The sequence below is a fragment of the Berghia stephanieae genome, chromosome 6, assembly GCF_034508935.2.
Source record: "Berghia stephanieae isolate SIO BIC M18660-M18661 chromosome 6, UCSD_Bste_1.3, whole genome shotgun sequence".
Taxonomy (NCBI): domain Eukaryota; kingdom Metazoa; phylum Mollusca; class Gastropoda; order Nudibranchia; family Aeolidiidae; genus Berghia; species Berghia stephanieae.
Window position 1 is genome coordinate 11345240 of NC_088365.1, and position 16408 is coordinate 11361647.

General features: G+C 36.9%; 1 protein-coding gene across 2 annotated transcripts in view; it reads right to left on the reverse strand.

Moving 5' to 3' along the window:
- The window catches only part of LOC144974479 (uncharacterized), a 41237-nt gene that overhangs the window by 2287 nt on the left and 22542 nt on the right, over positions 1–16408 (reverse strand). For both annotated transcript variants that reach the window (XM_078917378.1, XM_078917379.1), the window contains 2 exons: positions 2697–2755; positions 1646–1777 (listed from right to left, as the gene is read on the reverse strand). In XM_078917378.1, the coding sequence (XP_078773504.1) occupies positions 1646–1777; positions 2697–2755 (191 nt within the window). The remainder of the gene's footprint in view (positions 1–1645; positions 1778–2696; positions 2756–16408) is intronic.

The following is a 16408-nucleotide window of genomic DNA, read 5'->3' on the forward strand; positions in this document are numbered from 1 at the left end:
AACACAATGAAAATCTGATCACTTAAATATCTTAGAGGAGAACTGACTATCTCTCAATTCATATATCTATCTATCTATCTTTCTTTCTTTCTTTCTTTCTTTCTATCTATCTATTTATCTATCTATATATCCATCTACTTGTCCATCAATCAATATATTTATCTTTCTATCTATCCTATCCTATCCTTCTTTATGGCAGCAGCTTCTAATGGTGTTCATGCTACTATGTTATGACGATCGACCCAATCAGCAAATTCCGTAACGAACTCGCAAACCCACTCGGAAGCTTTGTCACAAAGGCACCGTTCAACTTGATGCTCTGAGGTTTCGGGCTCGTTACCACAACGGGTACATGTTGTACAGGTGGCAAGTCCCCACTGATGCCATGAACGTGCTGCTAAGCAGGTTCTCGTCCGAAGTCGATTGGCTGCCACCCAGTGTCTCCTCTTGCTGGTGGAAAAGCCTGGCAACTTCTCCTCCAGTTTCGAAGAGTTGATGTCCCCGCCCCCTCGAGGGATTGAATTCGTCAAAACCGACTTCCATCTCGTACATGCAGCTCTGTCCGAAGACAGTTGCAATGGCGACTGATTCTTGTCATTTTTTTTTAATCCAGAGATGTAATATTGGTCTCCTAAGAATTTCACAACTGCTAGATGCTACCATTGAAAAGTTGAGTGTTTTGAGCTTTGAGCCCTGAAATGTAATTTCACGCATATTTTAAGGTTTGTGATTAGTTATCAGATACGAAGAAAACCGCCTCGAATAAGTGGAATAGAATATAAAAAGAATGTCTTTCGACCAATTCTGAGCTTTTTTTTCAGGTTTTAAAATTGACTTTGCTTGGAGCTTGATTTACTATATGTACTTTTTTGTAAACCGCCCCTGAACTTTACATGAATGGAAGATTGTGGCAGAGGTAATCGTCTTTTAGAAAAGTCAGAAGGCTTTGTGGTCGGAAACACAAACGTAAGAAAATTGGAATCAATAATAAAAGATAGTTTATAACTTTCCTTATGGTCTCATGGGTATCTTACTGCCCTTGGAATAGGACGTGGACTTCTGCAAAGAGCTTTCCTTCAGATTTTATTTACCAATTTAGATAGAGGGGTCGGCGTGTAGACTTGTTTGATTAAAAGCTTAATAGTTCCTTTAAAATATGTCACAATGCAGAGCGAAGATCATCAAATGAAAATGGAAAGGCAGTTGTCGTTAGTAGAACTCAAGGAAACAATTCGTTCGATTGATTGAGTTATTGAATACAACTCAATTTTCACTTCTTTTTGGCGATCGTCGCCTGTTAATGTGACATACTTTATATTTGGATTAGTTGAGAGGTTTATCATATCATACCTTTCACGCATTACGTATAACGTATCTATCACACGATCCTTCTCATAAATGTAAAAATAGTGCCAATATGCGATTTTTATATGGATCACGGGAAGTTTACATTGTGACATCCAATCAGAAATAGCAAAGCGGCACTATTTTTTACGTGTGATTAAAATGATCATGTGATTAAACGTGGTACATGATGCGAGGTGATCTGCTAAACTTCTCCATTGTCAAGCTATGCATTCATGAAGGCAACGATAAGAGAGATATTTTTTTAAAAACTTCTGTCGTTCTGATTGACTATGCTTACCACATTCTCAGGTTTGTTTTCCTTGTTCTCCACTACTCCATCTGCAGCTCCGTTCTCCATCTTGATAGCTTCTCCAGCCTTGCTGGTGTCTGGCTCTGGGGCTTGTTTCTTCTTCTTACCGAACAAAGGCATCTAAACAACAATGACAATACAATATGGTGGATTCATATTATAAAAGAGGATAAAAATTCCTGACATAAGTTTTATAAAATTGATAGTAAATAATTATGTGAAATTGAATGTAAGCTTCAATTTAATTACAAAAACAGATCAATTGAACGTTTCTGGTTTCCCCTTTATCAACAAAACAGGATGAATGAAACACCGCAGATGAATGAGATAATGTGGTAGTGGCGTAGTTAAGATGAATAAACAAAACATTGGTTGGCAGAAAATTGATTTAAAACGTTGTTGTTTTTTTTGTTGACGTGACATTGGTGCCGAGAATTGGATTTATAACCATAATTTAAATCCTGAATTAAATCTAAGCGTTATATTAAGTAGAATAGATACAGTTTTATAAAATGTAAAACCCCTACAATCTGTGCTTCCAATCATTTATTATTATTCTCTTCATTCCAACAAAATACCATTTTGACGCGATGGGTTTAAGAAAATCCAGTAGAAACCAAGATACAAAAACATCCATACCGGAAAAAAGTCTTCTAATATTCTACATAATTTGGAGCAGAATTTATAGAAAAGAGAGGCAGAATGTGAAAAGGATTGACTTTAAACCACTTCAGGGTATTTTTGTTTGTTTTGTTTTACTTTGTTTTTTGTTTTGTTTTGTTTCCTTTTGTTTGTTTGTTTGTTTGTTTTTGTTTGTGTGTGGTTTGTTTTGTTTGTTTTTTTTTTATTGTTTTTTTTTGTTTGTTTGTTTTTTTGTTTTGTTTTGTTTTTGGTGAGGGATCTTACACAGGGATGACAATATAATCGAACAATGAATATTTAAGTTTTCTGGCCCCAAATTGAATAAATCTGGTTCATTTTTCAGAGTGCGACAGATCAATATCGTTGGTTTCATGTAAACTGAAAGACTTGTACTTACTGTTGTTGTGTTTTCTTTGGTGTCTTGGTTTATCAGAGGAGCGTTGTCCGAGTCGTTGCCTGTTGGTGATGCCGAATATAAGAAAAGAATGGAGATAAATATAGATTGAAATTGATTTGATGTATATTTTCACATTGTCTTTCTTTGATAGTTATAATAACCCATGATTTGTGGTGCTAGCTGAAGATAGATACCTTGTTATGTATTAACCACGAAGGGAAATTTGATGTGAACTGCAGTGGTAGAAAAAGGACTTAACTCACTCAATCCTAGAGATTTTTGCTACTTTCCAAAATTGGAAAAATGTATTAAAATGAACATGTAGGATAGATAGTTTTTATTCAACTATCATTAACATGTTAAGAACATTAGCTTTGATTCTACGCCTATAATTTGTCTCAGAAAAATGTAATAAATAGACATGAGGTAAAAGTAACCCGGGTAAACTACGGATATAGTCGGTGTTAGGGTTGAGTGAATTAAAAAGTAAAATAATTACAATGTCTGAAATAGACGTTCGGGATTGCCCTGATATTGAGGCGATGTTCTGGGTCAAGGTCATAATGTGTTAAGAGTAAATGTTCCTTTCCAGATCGCTTTTACTTAGGCTAGATTCAAACAGACACTAGGCTACCCTGGTATTGAGGCGATGTTCTGGGTCAAGGTCATAATGTGTTTGGAGTAAATGTTCCTTTCCAGATCACCTTTATTTAAGCTAGATTCAAACAGGCACTAGGCTACCCGTTCACTGAAGAGTGAAAAAGAAAAAACTAAAAGAACTTCGCCGACCCGGAACCAAGGTTGAAGTGGGAGTTGAGCGCGCTGACAATAAACCAATCTACGCTCACATTAACTAACTGCAGGCTTACCTATCTAAAACTATTTTTCATGTAGATGTTCGGGAATTTAAGAGTAATCGCTATCATTAACTGTACCATGCATGGCACCAAACTATCATTTTCAAACAAGTTTATTGAACCAAATATGCTTATCTTATAGTTAGGTAGTTAGAGAAAAATACATTGTATTTTTATAAATAATTCGTGTAGTAGACAGGTCTAAATAATGTTTTAAAATAGCCGCTTCAAAGAATTTTATTTGTTCTTTGCCAATCAATCTTTTTTTTCATTAGAAAATCTTTTTTGGCATTTTTTTGACACATCAAACAATACCAAGTTGTCTTCCATTACTTCTGTACAAAGTAGAGTGTAGTAAACAAATATGATTGTATTTAAGTTGTCGCCGGAAAACAAAACTTGTGAGTGTTTTAAACATGAACAGATTAACCAACAATTTCAAGGCATTTAAGTATCGATTGATCCATTTTAAGCCCCATATTTTGATATGATATCATGATATATACAATGATATATTTTACATAATTTACTACCATACTCTGAAAAAACCAAGCTTTTAAAATTTTGGCTAGAAAACTCGACTTTCAAATATCGAACGATTAAAATGATCACCGTCCTGTCAAATACTCTCAAACCTGGGACTTTCTTGAAGATTCACATGAAGTCTCAGGCTCGGGAACTTTCAACAAGATGAGAGTCATTTTAATCGATCGATATTTGAAGGAGGTGTTTTCTGGTCAAAATATTTTAATGTTTTTTTCCAGAGTATTAACCTCAATAAAGCATTATCAAATAAGCCAAGTTTCATATATATAATCTCACCTTTTAAAATAATATTCTTTCGCCGACAAAATAGTTTCTACCATTTTACGGCTTTTTTTTTAAGGTGTGATAACAGCTATAATTCTCGCTCCTCACACACACACACACACACACACACACACACACATTATATATATATATATATATATATATATATATATATATATATTAATGCATAAACTAGACTCGAATGGTTTCATTATAATATCATCAATAATATTAATAGATATTAATAGTAATGTTATAAAGAGATAAATTTTATAAGCGATTTTAGGTGAGTATTATAATAGGTATGTATTTAATGGATAATGAAGCCGATATAAAAAAGATTATAATATTAAATCATGTTGCAAGATAATCATGCAATCATCAGTGCTTTGTGTTTGTGATATATTGAAACCCTTTTAAAATGAATGTTTTTCATTACAGTCAGGTGCCATTATCAGAACTTTTTTTCTCATCCAGAGCTATGGAGTACTCCAAACAACTAAACAAAATAATTGACGCTTTGGCCGAGATCGAGATTTTTCGGTTATTCAGACCTGTTTGTTTTGATTTTCGAAACATTGCTACAAATAGGGAATGAGATTAGCGGAAGAGTAGCGTCCCTTGATTGGACGTCACCTTACAGAGAGAACGTCAATTTGGTTTTGAAGTGTCTTAAGCCGCTTTCACCGGAAGCGAGAACGAGAGACGCATGCGCACAACCAACATGACGTTCTCTCTCTAATAACTTTTCAGCCGGTGACGTCACAGACTATGGGTGACGTGCAATCAACGGACGCTACTCTTCCACTAATCTCATTCCCTATAAATGATGTCTCCAAAACAACGTCTAGAAATTATACGAAAGATCAAGTTGTCTAAAAGTCAAGTCTTTAATTAATTTGGGGTTGGTCTTTAAAATAGAGTTTTTGCTGTATGCCTTGAATTCACATTACTCACAAAATCTCTACAAAATAGACCCTCTATAGTAGAGCGGAAAATGGTGTTTTTTGTTTTATTTCCGTCCAAATTAGAAGGGTCTCTTTTGTAACAACTGGATGTAAGCAATACTGAATAATGAAATAACCTTTTATGAAACATGAAAATTATCGAAAAAAATTAAAGCAGTGAAGATAACGTATTATCATATTGTGATACCAAATTATTTGTAAGGAATACATATATAAAAAAGTTGGTGAAGCTATACGTTCTGATATGATATTATAGTGTTACACTTTGCAAGTGCCGTCAAATTCCAAGAACAAACGAATCTCTTGGAGAAAGCGATAAGATATGGTGTCATATATATATATAGTAAAAAAATCAAATCCAACTTTGACCTTATTGGATTCAAGGAAGAAGTTTTGGCTGAAAGAGGGGACGGAGGGGGTGAATGTTTCCGTGAGGCATAAGATGTACCGAGGCATTTCTGTTTCGGGGCACTACAAATTAATTAATTAATCATCAGCTTCCACAATATGTTAATGATTTTGCGGTTTAAATGAAACAGATTAATAACTCTAATAAAGAGACCATTGTATTTTTAAAAAATTGAGCTTTATATACCGCAATATCTACTAAATGTGCTCAAAGCGCTTTACAAGACGTCCCTGGTCAACAGCAACATTTAACATGTAGGACGGGGCATGACGCCTGTTAGGCGATATTACAATTTTTCGGACAAAGACAACGCTGTTAACGGCCAGGTACTCATTTTATACCTGAGTACGGTGATAGAATGTGAGTAAAGAGCTTTTTCCAAGGACTCAACTGTGCGCCGAGCACGAGGCTCGAACCCAGGACCTTCCGATCCGATAGCGAATGTCATACCACTAGACCACATAGCCGCACATTGTATGATTATAAAGCCCCTTAATATAATATAATCACGGACGATCACAAATCATACTTCTTCAACGTGAAGAAGATAAAAGGTAAAGCTAACATAATGAAGATATGATCTACACACAACAACAGTCGCATTTACAAGGACAACAATACGACGTGACAAGGAATAATGATAATAACAACAACAAACAACAACATTAAAAACAACCATAACAACACATTGTTGCAACAGAAAAAATCAGAAAATACAACTTATAAGCCGAGCAACATGAATAACAATGAACAACAGCAAGTAAATAACAATAGAATAAACATCAACAACAGCATCTACAAGAATAACCTCACCAACGTAACCAAATAAAAAAACATACATATGAAAATAACATTTGTCAAAGCAGGCAGTTACAGCAACAGTAACAGAAGAAGATGATATTTTATAGAGAGGAGTAACAATGAAAAATAAAAATAAAAACCAACGTTGAATCATCTGCTACTACCAACCTCGAAAATAAAAACGGATTTCTTTATATCAATATATTTTTTCTCTATTTTTTCTTGATAGTTTTGGGGGAAAATGTATCTATATATTTAAGACTGTAACAGCAGTGAGCAAATAGCAAGAGTATAACAACAGCAACAACACTAAATTCAGATGAGTCAACAACCAAAACAAAAATAGTAAAATCCAACTGCAATAGGATTCAATACTATGATGTCACGTCCGTCCAGCAACCAGCAGCTTGGTTCTATACGAAGAAACTCGGTATCTTTTATTCTTCATGCTGGATAGAACTTTTCCACATGTCATGTGATCAGAATGTATAAAAGTCGAAACATGATCAGATTTATAATGTTTTTCTCCTCTGAATACACTTTTATGCTCGTCGGAGAAGTATTTCATATGGGCGTCCGCCATTGCTCCGATAGTATAGAACCAGTTACTAAGTTACGATGCATCATTACGAGGGAAGTGACTTCACGACTGTTGAACCCTATAACAATAGCATTTATAACCCATGATATCAATACAAGTTCTAAGGTCACGTGACTCCAAACCCAAGAATGCTCAAAGGACATTTTACATGACATTGTCAAAATGTCTCAAAATCACGTGACGGATGTGTGTGACATACACATGTTAGATTTTACCAAAAGTAAAGACCTTTTCCTTATTTAAAATAAAGAAACATAAAAAAATTCAATCTAACTGAAGCCGTTATATTTCCAGAACAATCTAACTACCGATTATGAAATCATGACAATCATTATGATTGGGCAAGGTGAAGTGCTTTTAAGACACATTTCATAAGTGAGACTGTTTTATAACAGTCATAGCAGATATTGCTTGCTACCTTACGGATTGGACGTTAGTCTACTGCGCAGCTTTTCCTGTCAGATCTAATGAAACCAGTAAATCAGCCATGTTGGGGAGACAGAGAGTTCAATACTCTTCAACAGTCGTAACGTCACTTCCTTCCTAATGACGCATGGTAACTTAGTAACACTGGCTCTAAACTATCGGAACAAAGGCGGACGCCTGTATGAAATATTTCTCCGGCGAGCATAAAAGCGTATCCAGAGGGGAAAAAACAACATAAATTTGATCATGTTTTGACTTTTACACATTCTGTTCACAAGACATATGAAAAGTTCTAGCCAGTTTGAAGAATAAAAAGTAATGATTTTCTTTGTTTAGAACCAAGATGGCCGCCGTTGCCGGGCGGCGTGACATCAGACTACTGAATCCAATTGAAACCTCGAGTCTACCGGGAATTGATATCGGTCTCTTTGTAAGTGTGAGGTGAGTGCTCTATCATTTGAGCTATCGGGTCAAAAACAAACAAATCTAAGATCATAACATTTCCGTTAACAAAAAAAAAGAATTAAAGATTTTTTTAAAAAAATAGAACATCAGCTATAATGGTATAGCTACCATCGCCATCATCATCATCATCATCTTCGTGTCATCGTCATCATCATCATCACCATCATCATCATCATCATCATCATCATCATCATCATCATCATCACCACCACCACCACCATCATCACCATCACCATCATCATCATTATCATCATCATCATCATCATCACCATCATCATCATCATCATCCATCATCATCATCATCATCATCATCATCATCATCATCATCGTCGTCGTCATTGTCTTCATCATCATCATCATCATTATCATCATCATCATCATCATCATCAACGTCGTCGTCGTCTTCATTGTCTTCATCATCATCACCACAACTTCATATCAACTTTCACCAATGAATCGCGGTCATTGGTATTGTTGGCAAAGAAAAAAATCAAGACCCTAATAATCAAAACTCCCACAACAACCACATCATCATCACAATCACCATCACTGAACCCACACCACTACCACTACCACTACCACTACCACTACCACTATCGTTACCACGAACACAACGACCTCATCAAAATCCTATATTATATCGACCAAGTCATCACTAATTCCTATACTAAATATAACATAACTGAAACTGTGTCTAACGTTATTGTAAAGATATCCTCCCATATATCAATACATTGTCAGAAAATATCCCAACCCCTGCACCGCCTCCACCCACCCACGAATACCCAAACATCTTCATCCCTAATCCTTTAACAGCAAAGTTCCACTGAAGGGTTTGTTCGTAGCCATCGTTATCATACTATAGATAGTATGCGCTTGGCTAAGAAGCTCATAACGTTGCCATCCGGAAGTATAACGAAACAACACACAAAACTATGTGTAACCATGATCGTTTATGGTCAGTTTAATACAGTTTAGTGAGAATTACTCATAAACGCGGATGGCAAAAACAATAACAAAGGCCCGAGTGACGTCAACTTCGAACTATCTATAGATAGTTCGAAGATGACGTCACTCAGGCCTTTTTATTGTTTTTGCCATCCGCGTTTGTGAGTTGTCCTCACTAAACTGTATTAACCAGACTATAAAAGTTCATGGTTACACAGAGTTTGTGTGTTGGTCAGTTATACTTCCGGATGGCAATGTTGTGAACTCCTTGGCCAAGCGCATTCTATCTATAGCCTGGCACAAGAACCCTTTGGGACTGGCGGTTTGACGTCATTTTTTAGGTTTGTGTTGCGTCTAGTGAGTTGTCGTTAATAGAGCTCAAGGTAACAAGTAATTTCATTGGTTGAACTTTTGAATACAACTCACGATTTGTTTTCTTTTGTGGCAAAAGACTGGCATTTTGACGTCATTTTTTGGTCAGTGTCAGGCCATAACTTTACTAAGGCCACGGTCAGTGTCAGGCCATAACTTTACGAAGGCCACGGTCAGTGTCAGGCTATAACTTTACGATGTCTACGGTTTGTTCCATACCGGTCCCGAGTTCAGTTTGACCTCTTTTAGAAACGACTGACAATAGTCATGATATCAGTGATCTCAACAGTTAAATTGAGGAATCAGTTGATATTTCTTCCCTGTCACTAAATGATGCAGAATTTTTAATAGACACCTAGATAACCACACCTCTCGGACAGTCGTCATAATGTAAACAATGCCAGTGATTGGTAAACATAGCGAACTACACAGGTTTTGCTATCTGTGATATGCGTCTAAGTAAAATACCCACTATTTTACCGCTTGGTTAGAAGAACCAAATCAGAAAACTATGTGTAAATTTAAACGTTTATAACGTGATCAAGAAAATCATGTGATAACTAGCCACCCAGCAATATAAAAACAATAACAATGATCAGAGAGAGATTTCATTCACATTATTGTTTAAAACAACCAAGTATGTTTGTCCGAGCACATGTAAAGGTGTGTGACTAATTCAATGTTTTGATTGGTCAAAAATCTAGTGGTTAATTGTTGAGCTACCGGGGAAAAACTTATGAAAAGCTCCGTGGCATTTCGTTGCTGTCCCGATTTGATGCCAAACTAGACTTAGGCAAAGTGTAGAACTTAGTGATACATTTTGAAGAGTTTCTTAAATCACACAATTTTTCAGATCTTTAGTATTGATAGAATGAAGTTGACGTCACTGGGGTCTTTGTTGTTGCTTTTTGCCATTCGCGTTTACGAGTAATTCTCACGAAACTGTATGAACCAGGCTATAAAAGTTCATGGTTATACATAGTTTTGTGTGTTGGTCCGTTACACTTCCGGATGGCAATGTGGTGAGCTTCTTAGCCAAGCGCATACTATCTATAGAAATAACCCCTTCAATTGCTTTCCAATCATAATTGTGTCCTACCACCTCAAAACACTATTATATTTGGGCGATTTAGATTCTTAAAAGTAAACACATTGTCAAAACTATAAACATTGAGTTATATCGTTATGCTTTATTGAGAACATCTACAATAATAAGAATGATAAGAACAACGACAACAACAACAACAACAACAACAACAACAACAACAGCGACTATGTGGTCTTGTGGTATGACACTCACTTTCGGCGTATAGTTGAGTCCTTGGAAAAGGCTCTTTACTCACATTCTCTCACCGTACTCAGGTGTAAAAGGAGTACCTGGCCTTTGTAATATCGCCTAACAAGTGGCATGTCCCGTCCTACATGTTAAATGTTGCTGTTGACCAGGTACCCCTTGTAAAGCGCTTTGAGCACATTCAGTGGATATTGCTCTATATCAAGCTCTTAAAAAAAAACAACAACAAAAAACAACCAAAACAAAAATGTCGATTTAACACCCAACTCCGCGTGTAAAGGGTTAAAAAGATGAGACATTTACTTAGGATTCATCCCAAGCTGTGACCACCTTTAACCCAATCAGGCAAAGCAATACTGGCTGACGAGGCTGTAGCATATTATCGACCTACAGGGCTGGATGGGTGGGTGGGTGGGTGGTTGGGTTGGTGGATTGGAGCGTTAGGCTGCTGGATGATATCAAAGATAATAAACATGTGTCATTTATTGCTCATCCCGCCCAGCCGACCTAGCTAGAAAATAAAGCAGTAATTTTGTTTTAAAGCTACGAGGTTAACGGTCATAGGTAAATTATGTTATGCATCATGTTAATAGATCGTGTGCGCTTGGCTAAGAAGCTCACAACATTGCCATCCGGAAGTATAACGGACCAACACACAAAACTATGTGTAACCATGAACTTTTATAGTCTGGTTAATAGAGTTTAATGATAATTACTCATAAACGAGGATGGCAAAAAACAATAACAAAGACCCGAGTGACGTCAACTTCATTCTATCTATATGGTGTGTGTCGAAGTGAAGAAGGTGAAGATAATTGGGTTTAAAATTACAACAATGCGGCTTCATAGTCTTGTGGACACTCGCCTCTGGACAGGGATGTCCTTGGTTTGAGTCCCGATCTGACCGGCGCATTTTGACACCACGGAAAAGGCTCTTTACGCACATTCTTTCACTGTACTCAGGTATACAATGAGTATCTGGCCGTAAACAACGTTAACCGCGTCGGAAAAAGACACTAGAACCCTATAGGACTGGCAGTTTGACGTCATTGTTTAGGTTTGTGTAGCGTCTACTGAGTTGTCGTTAGTAGAGCTCATGGAAACAAGTTATTCCATTGGTTGAACTATTGAATACATCTCACGATTTGTTTTCTTTTGTGGCAAAAGACTGGCATTTTGACGTCATTTTTTGGTCAGGTCAGGCTATAAATTAACGATGGCTCCGGTCAGACCACGAATATAGATAGAATGCGCTTGGCCAAGGAGTTCACAACATTGCCATCCGGAAGAATAACGGACCAACACACAAACTCTGTGTAACCATGAACTTTTATAGTCTGGTTAATACAGTTTAGTGAGAACAACTCACAAACGCGGATGGCCAAAAACAATAACAAAGGCCTGAGTGACGTCATCTTCGAACTATCTATACAATGCCGCAAAATATCTAAAGTTTTTGCGTCCAGAGTGGCAATTGTATTAGATCAACCCGTCAACCAGACGGTTGTTATGTTTCTATGTTTTAAATATTGATTTTCAAAAAAAAATGTCATTTATAACATTTGCATGTATTTCTATTTTGATAGCGTTTTAAATATTGAAAATGTATGCGTCTAAATCTAATAGCTATGGTAATCGTATAATGATATATATATATATATATATATATATATATATGTGTGTGTGTGTGTGTGTGTATGTGTGTGTGTTTGTGTGTGTGTGTGTAAAGTGTCTTGAGCTTATAATTCATGAGATACAGGCGCTATATAAATGTACACTATTATTATTTTGTCCAGTCACAAGACTGGCTGGCAACATACTAAAATTGTATGACAATCTACCAAATCTCCGCCAATTTTTCCACATTCGTGAACAGTTATGAACCTCTAGGCAGCAGCGTCATATTAGATCACCGTGGAACGGAAGACACGAAGGACGTCATCATGAGAAGAAGGTGGAGAAGGTTAGGACATGTAAAGAGAAAGGAGGAAGGATCTACAGCAAAATTGCCCTTCACTGGACTTCACAAGGAAAGAAAAGAAGAAGGCCCCGAGGAGAACAGTGGAGGTAGAGATGATAGAGTTGGGGGAGACATGGAGCTCCCCGAAGATGTTGGCTACGGACAGAGGAAGATAGAGGTCTTTCGTTCTGCCCTACATACCAACAGACATAATGGGTAGAAATATGGCAACTGCGTCATGCAGCAATATTCAACTAGATATTCTGAAATCTCCGGACCGTTACCACTAACAAGTGCAAGCAGGCGACCGCATCATACCCCACTAATGCAGAGTGATAACCGTCTGACAGGTCCTGGACATAATCTGAGTTGCATAGTGGCTGGAGCAGCATATATAGGATTTATTTAGAGAATGACGATTGTGTTTTATTAACCGTTGTTTTGTCAATGTGCCGGTTCACGAGACCATCTGTCAACTTCCAAACCGTTCAGATGTGCGTCAAACTGACGCAGGAGACAGACATAGACTCTCCATATGAGTCTTGAAATGTGATAAGACAGACATAGACTCTCCATATGAGTCTTGAAATGTGATAAGACAGACATAGACTCTCCATATGAGTCTTGAAATGTGATAAGGGACAGTTTTATGATTTATAGGTGACAGCGATGTGATGTTTTGGCAATGAGAAGTTTGTCAAGTTTTAGGGTAAGTTGACACGAGTGTCGTTGTCATTTGATATTAAGACAACGATCTGGTTTCATCAGTAAATGTCGTAAATAAACCAATTAATGATGTAATTAGACGACTGGCTGGTCGAATTGCCAGTCGCTTTACGTGTAATGTATTCAAAAGCTACCTTATCGATCCCGAGAGATAGATATAAATAAACTTTTGGATTTCATACCGACTAAAGTTTTTAGAGCCAAGTTGGACTATTTTCGATACCGGACAGTATCGCACTCAAATGCGAATTCTAAGCTGTTAAAAGGTTGTAGACTATAAAATATTGGGCAGACGGCTTCGAAAGAAGAGAATATTGCCTTGAAATTGCCTTGAATCACGGAATGTTTCGGGATTAAAATCCTGTCTTCAGCCAACAACGAACTCAACTCAAAACGGAAATACGTCACAAACCCAGATTGACAGGGGGGGGGGGGTCGGGTGAGAGGGGGGGGGGTGAGTTCTCTGCACGTCCAGCCTTAATAAATGACGGCGGAATAACCGTTTTGTTATGAATATTATGAGGCAAATGGAAACTTCGAGATTCGTTGAGTAATAATAGACTGAATATTTAACGTTACAAGAAAAGAAGTGTTTTGTGTTGAATAAGCGCACAAAGTGCAGCTAATTCCCTTTTTTTCTATATAAAAAGCAATCAACAGGTAGGTTTATCTACCATGAGAATATGATTTAATAATGCTGAAAACTTATAAAGCGTTATAACTCCGAGACACCCGACTCTAAGCGCTTAAATTACAAATTACTTACTGGCTGAAACATTTCCATTCACACACACAAGCATACACACACACAACACAACACACACACACACACACACACACACACACACACACACACACAACACAAACCAGACAGACCTATCTCGTTTCCCACACCATCAACTCAAGATTTATTCTGCGATCGCACGATAGCGACCCATCACCGTATTATGTGACCTATTTGAGCGATGAGTCATCACATTTATCTCTAGAGCTATAGAAATTATGTAAAACTTTTTGGATGATCCTATCGCTAATAGGATTAGAACCAAGTCCTTTGAGTGGTGGGTGTTAGTAGTTGTAATCCTTACACTTAGACTTCGTGTCATCAACCACAATCTATTGTAGTAAAAATCAATCGGGTTAGAAAAAACCTTTAAAAATTATTTCTAAGAAAATAAATGATTCTATGAATGTATTTACTTAAGTAGAAAATATAGAAGACGAGTAACAAATGAACCTCCGGAAAGCATTGGACATTAAAATTGCATTTCGATTTTCTTTTCATTAAAGTATAGCAATCAATACAGTTGACAAGGCTGTCATGCTTGCTAATGGGCATGATCTGTATTCCCTTTCCATGTGCTCGAGGTCATTGGTCACATTGAAAATGTGCTCAAAGTGACCCACATAGTGAAAAGTGTTCACAGCTTTTGAAATATCTCACATCACGATTGGTCAGTTTGTTCAGCTTGTATGTTTACAACTTTCATAAACAAAGCAGCGTATTTATATTTGTTAAGAAATATCCAATCGTTGGACATAGATAAACCATGTGATTGATGACTCGGTTGGACGAAAACATGAATATAGATCGCTCCCATTGGACGCTAAATGTACACACACCCCTGAGTAGTCAAAGTGCACAAAGAATTTTGTTTGTTCTAAAATAATAATATGTCAAAACTCATCAATATTTACATTGTGCTTTTGAATCATTTTGGGGTCCCGATGATTACGATATAGAACTAGGGTCCTTCCATAAGTAGGTGTTCAATGTCAAGTAGGTAAATATGGCATTTGTGTATTGATGGTATGTCTTTAAATAAAATACATACTATTTCTGCCTGCTATGGATAGTATGCAGATGACGTCACTCAGGCCTTTGTTATTGTTTTTGCCATCCGCGTTTGTGAGCTGTTCTCACTAAACTGTATTAGCCAGACTATAAAAGTTCATGGTTACACAGAGTTTGTGTGTTGGTCCGTTATACTTCCGGATGGCAATATTGTGAACTCCTTGGCCAAGCGCATTCTATCTATAGATAGAACGAAGTTGACTCCACTTAGCTCTTTGTTAGTATATTTAGACATCCTGTTAGCAATACTAGGTCTCGTGCTCACTTAAGTCTATAAATCAGGCAACGAACGTTTACACGCCCATTTGAGTTTCGGTATGATCAGCCGCAGTGCAGCGCCGCAAATTGAGCTAGGACGAGGTGACTTGCTCAAGGCCACACAGCGCAGCAGAGGGTGATATCGAACTCGGTACCTTTCGGGCTGCCCCCCCCCCCCCCCCATGAAGGTTTGTTGTCGTTTTGCCAGCCATAACATTTATAGAAGTTGTCTCCACTGCATCCCATTCTCACGATCAATACGTTCACACCGAGTAATAATATAATATTATAACATATAACAGGGAAGGACTTCTATGAAAATTAATATTATGACCGTTGAACCCTGTGGCGACGCTATCATTGCGAATAAAAAAATCACAACCAATACCATCTGTCTCCAACTGTGTACATTCGGATCTCAAATGATAATCTATGTAAACATTTATTTAATTATTCGGGTTCTTTTTTTTTTTTTTTTTCTTTTTTTTTTATGGAATTAACCCTCTCCTTACAAACTACAGGAAAATCGTCACATTCGTTACGATACAACCAACAACTTTCTCATCTGATCATTCTTGTTTCTCATAAACTTTGAAGAAAATGTGTTTATTATAGTCATAAAAAACTTGACACTGTATTGTAGAGCTCAACCAACATGACGTTCTCTCTCTAATAACTTTTCCGCCGGTGACGTCACAGACTATGGGTGACGTCCAATCAAGGGACGCTACCTCTCCGCTAATCTCATTCCCTATAGACCCCATTTTTAAATTAGAGTTGTTGATCACATCTTTATCTCTCTCTCCTTACCGATCATTTTCAGTAGTTACCCAAAAATGACAGGCTTACCAAGCAGAAAAATTCATTTTTTTTAACTCAAACAATCTCTCTACAAAACAACTTTATGTTCTTATTAATTAAACAAAGATCATTCTTTAAAGTTTGTGATGTACAAAAAAATA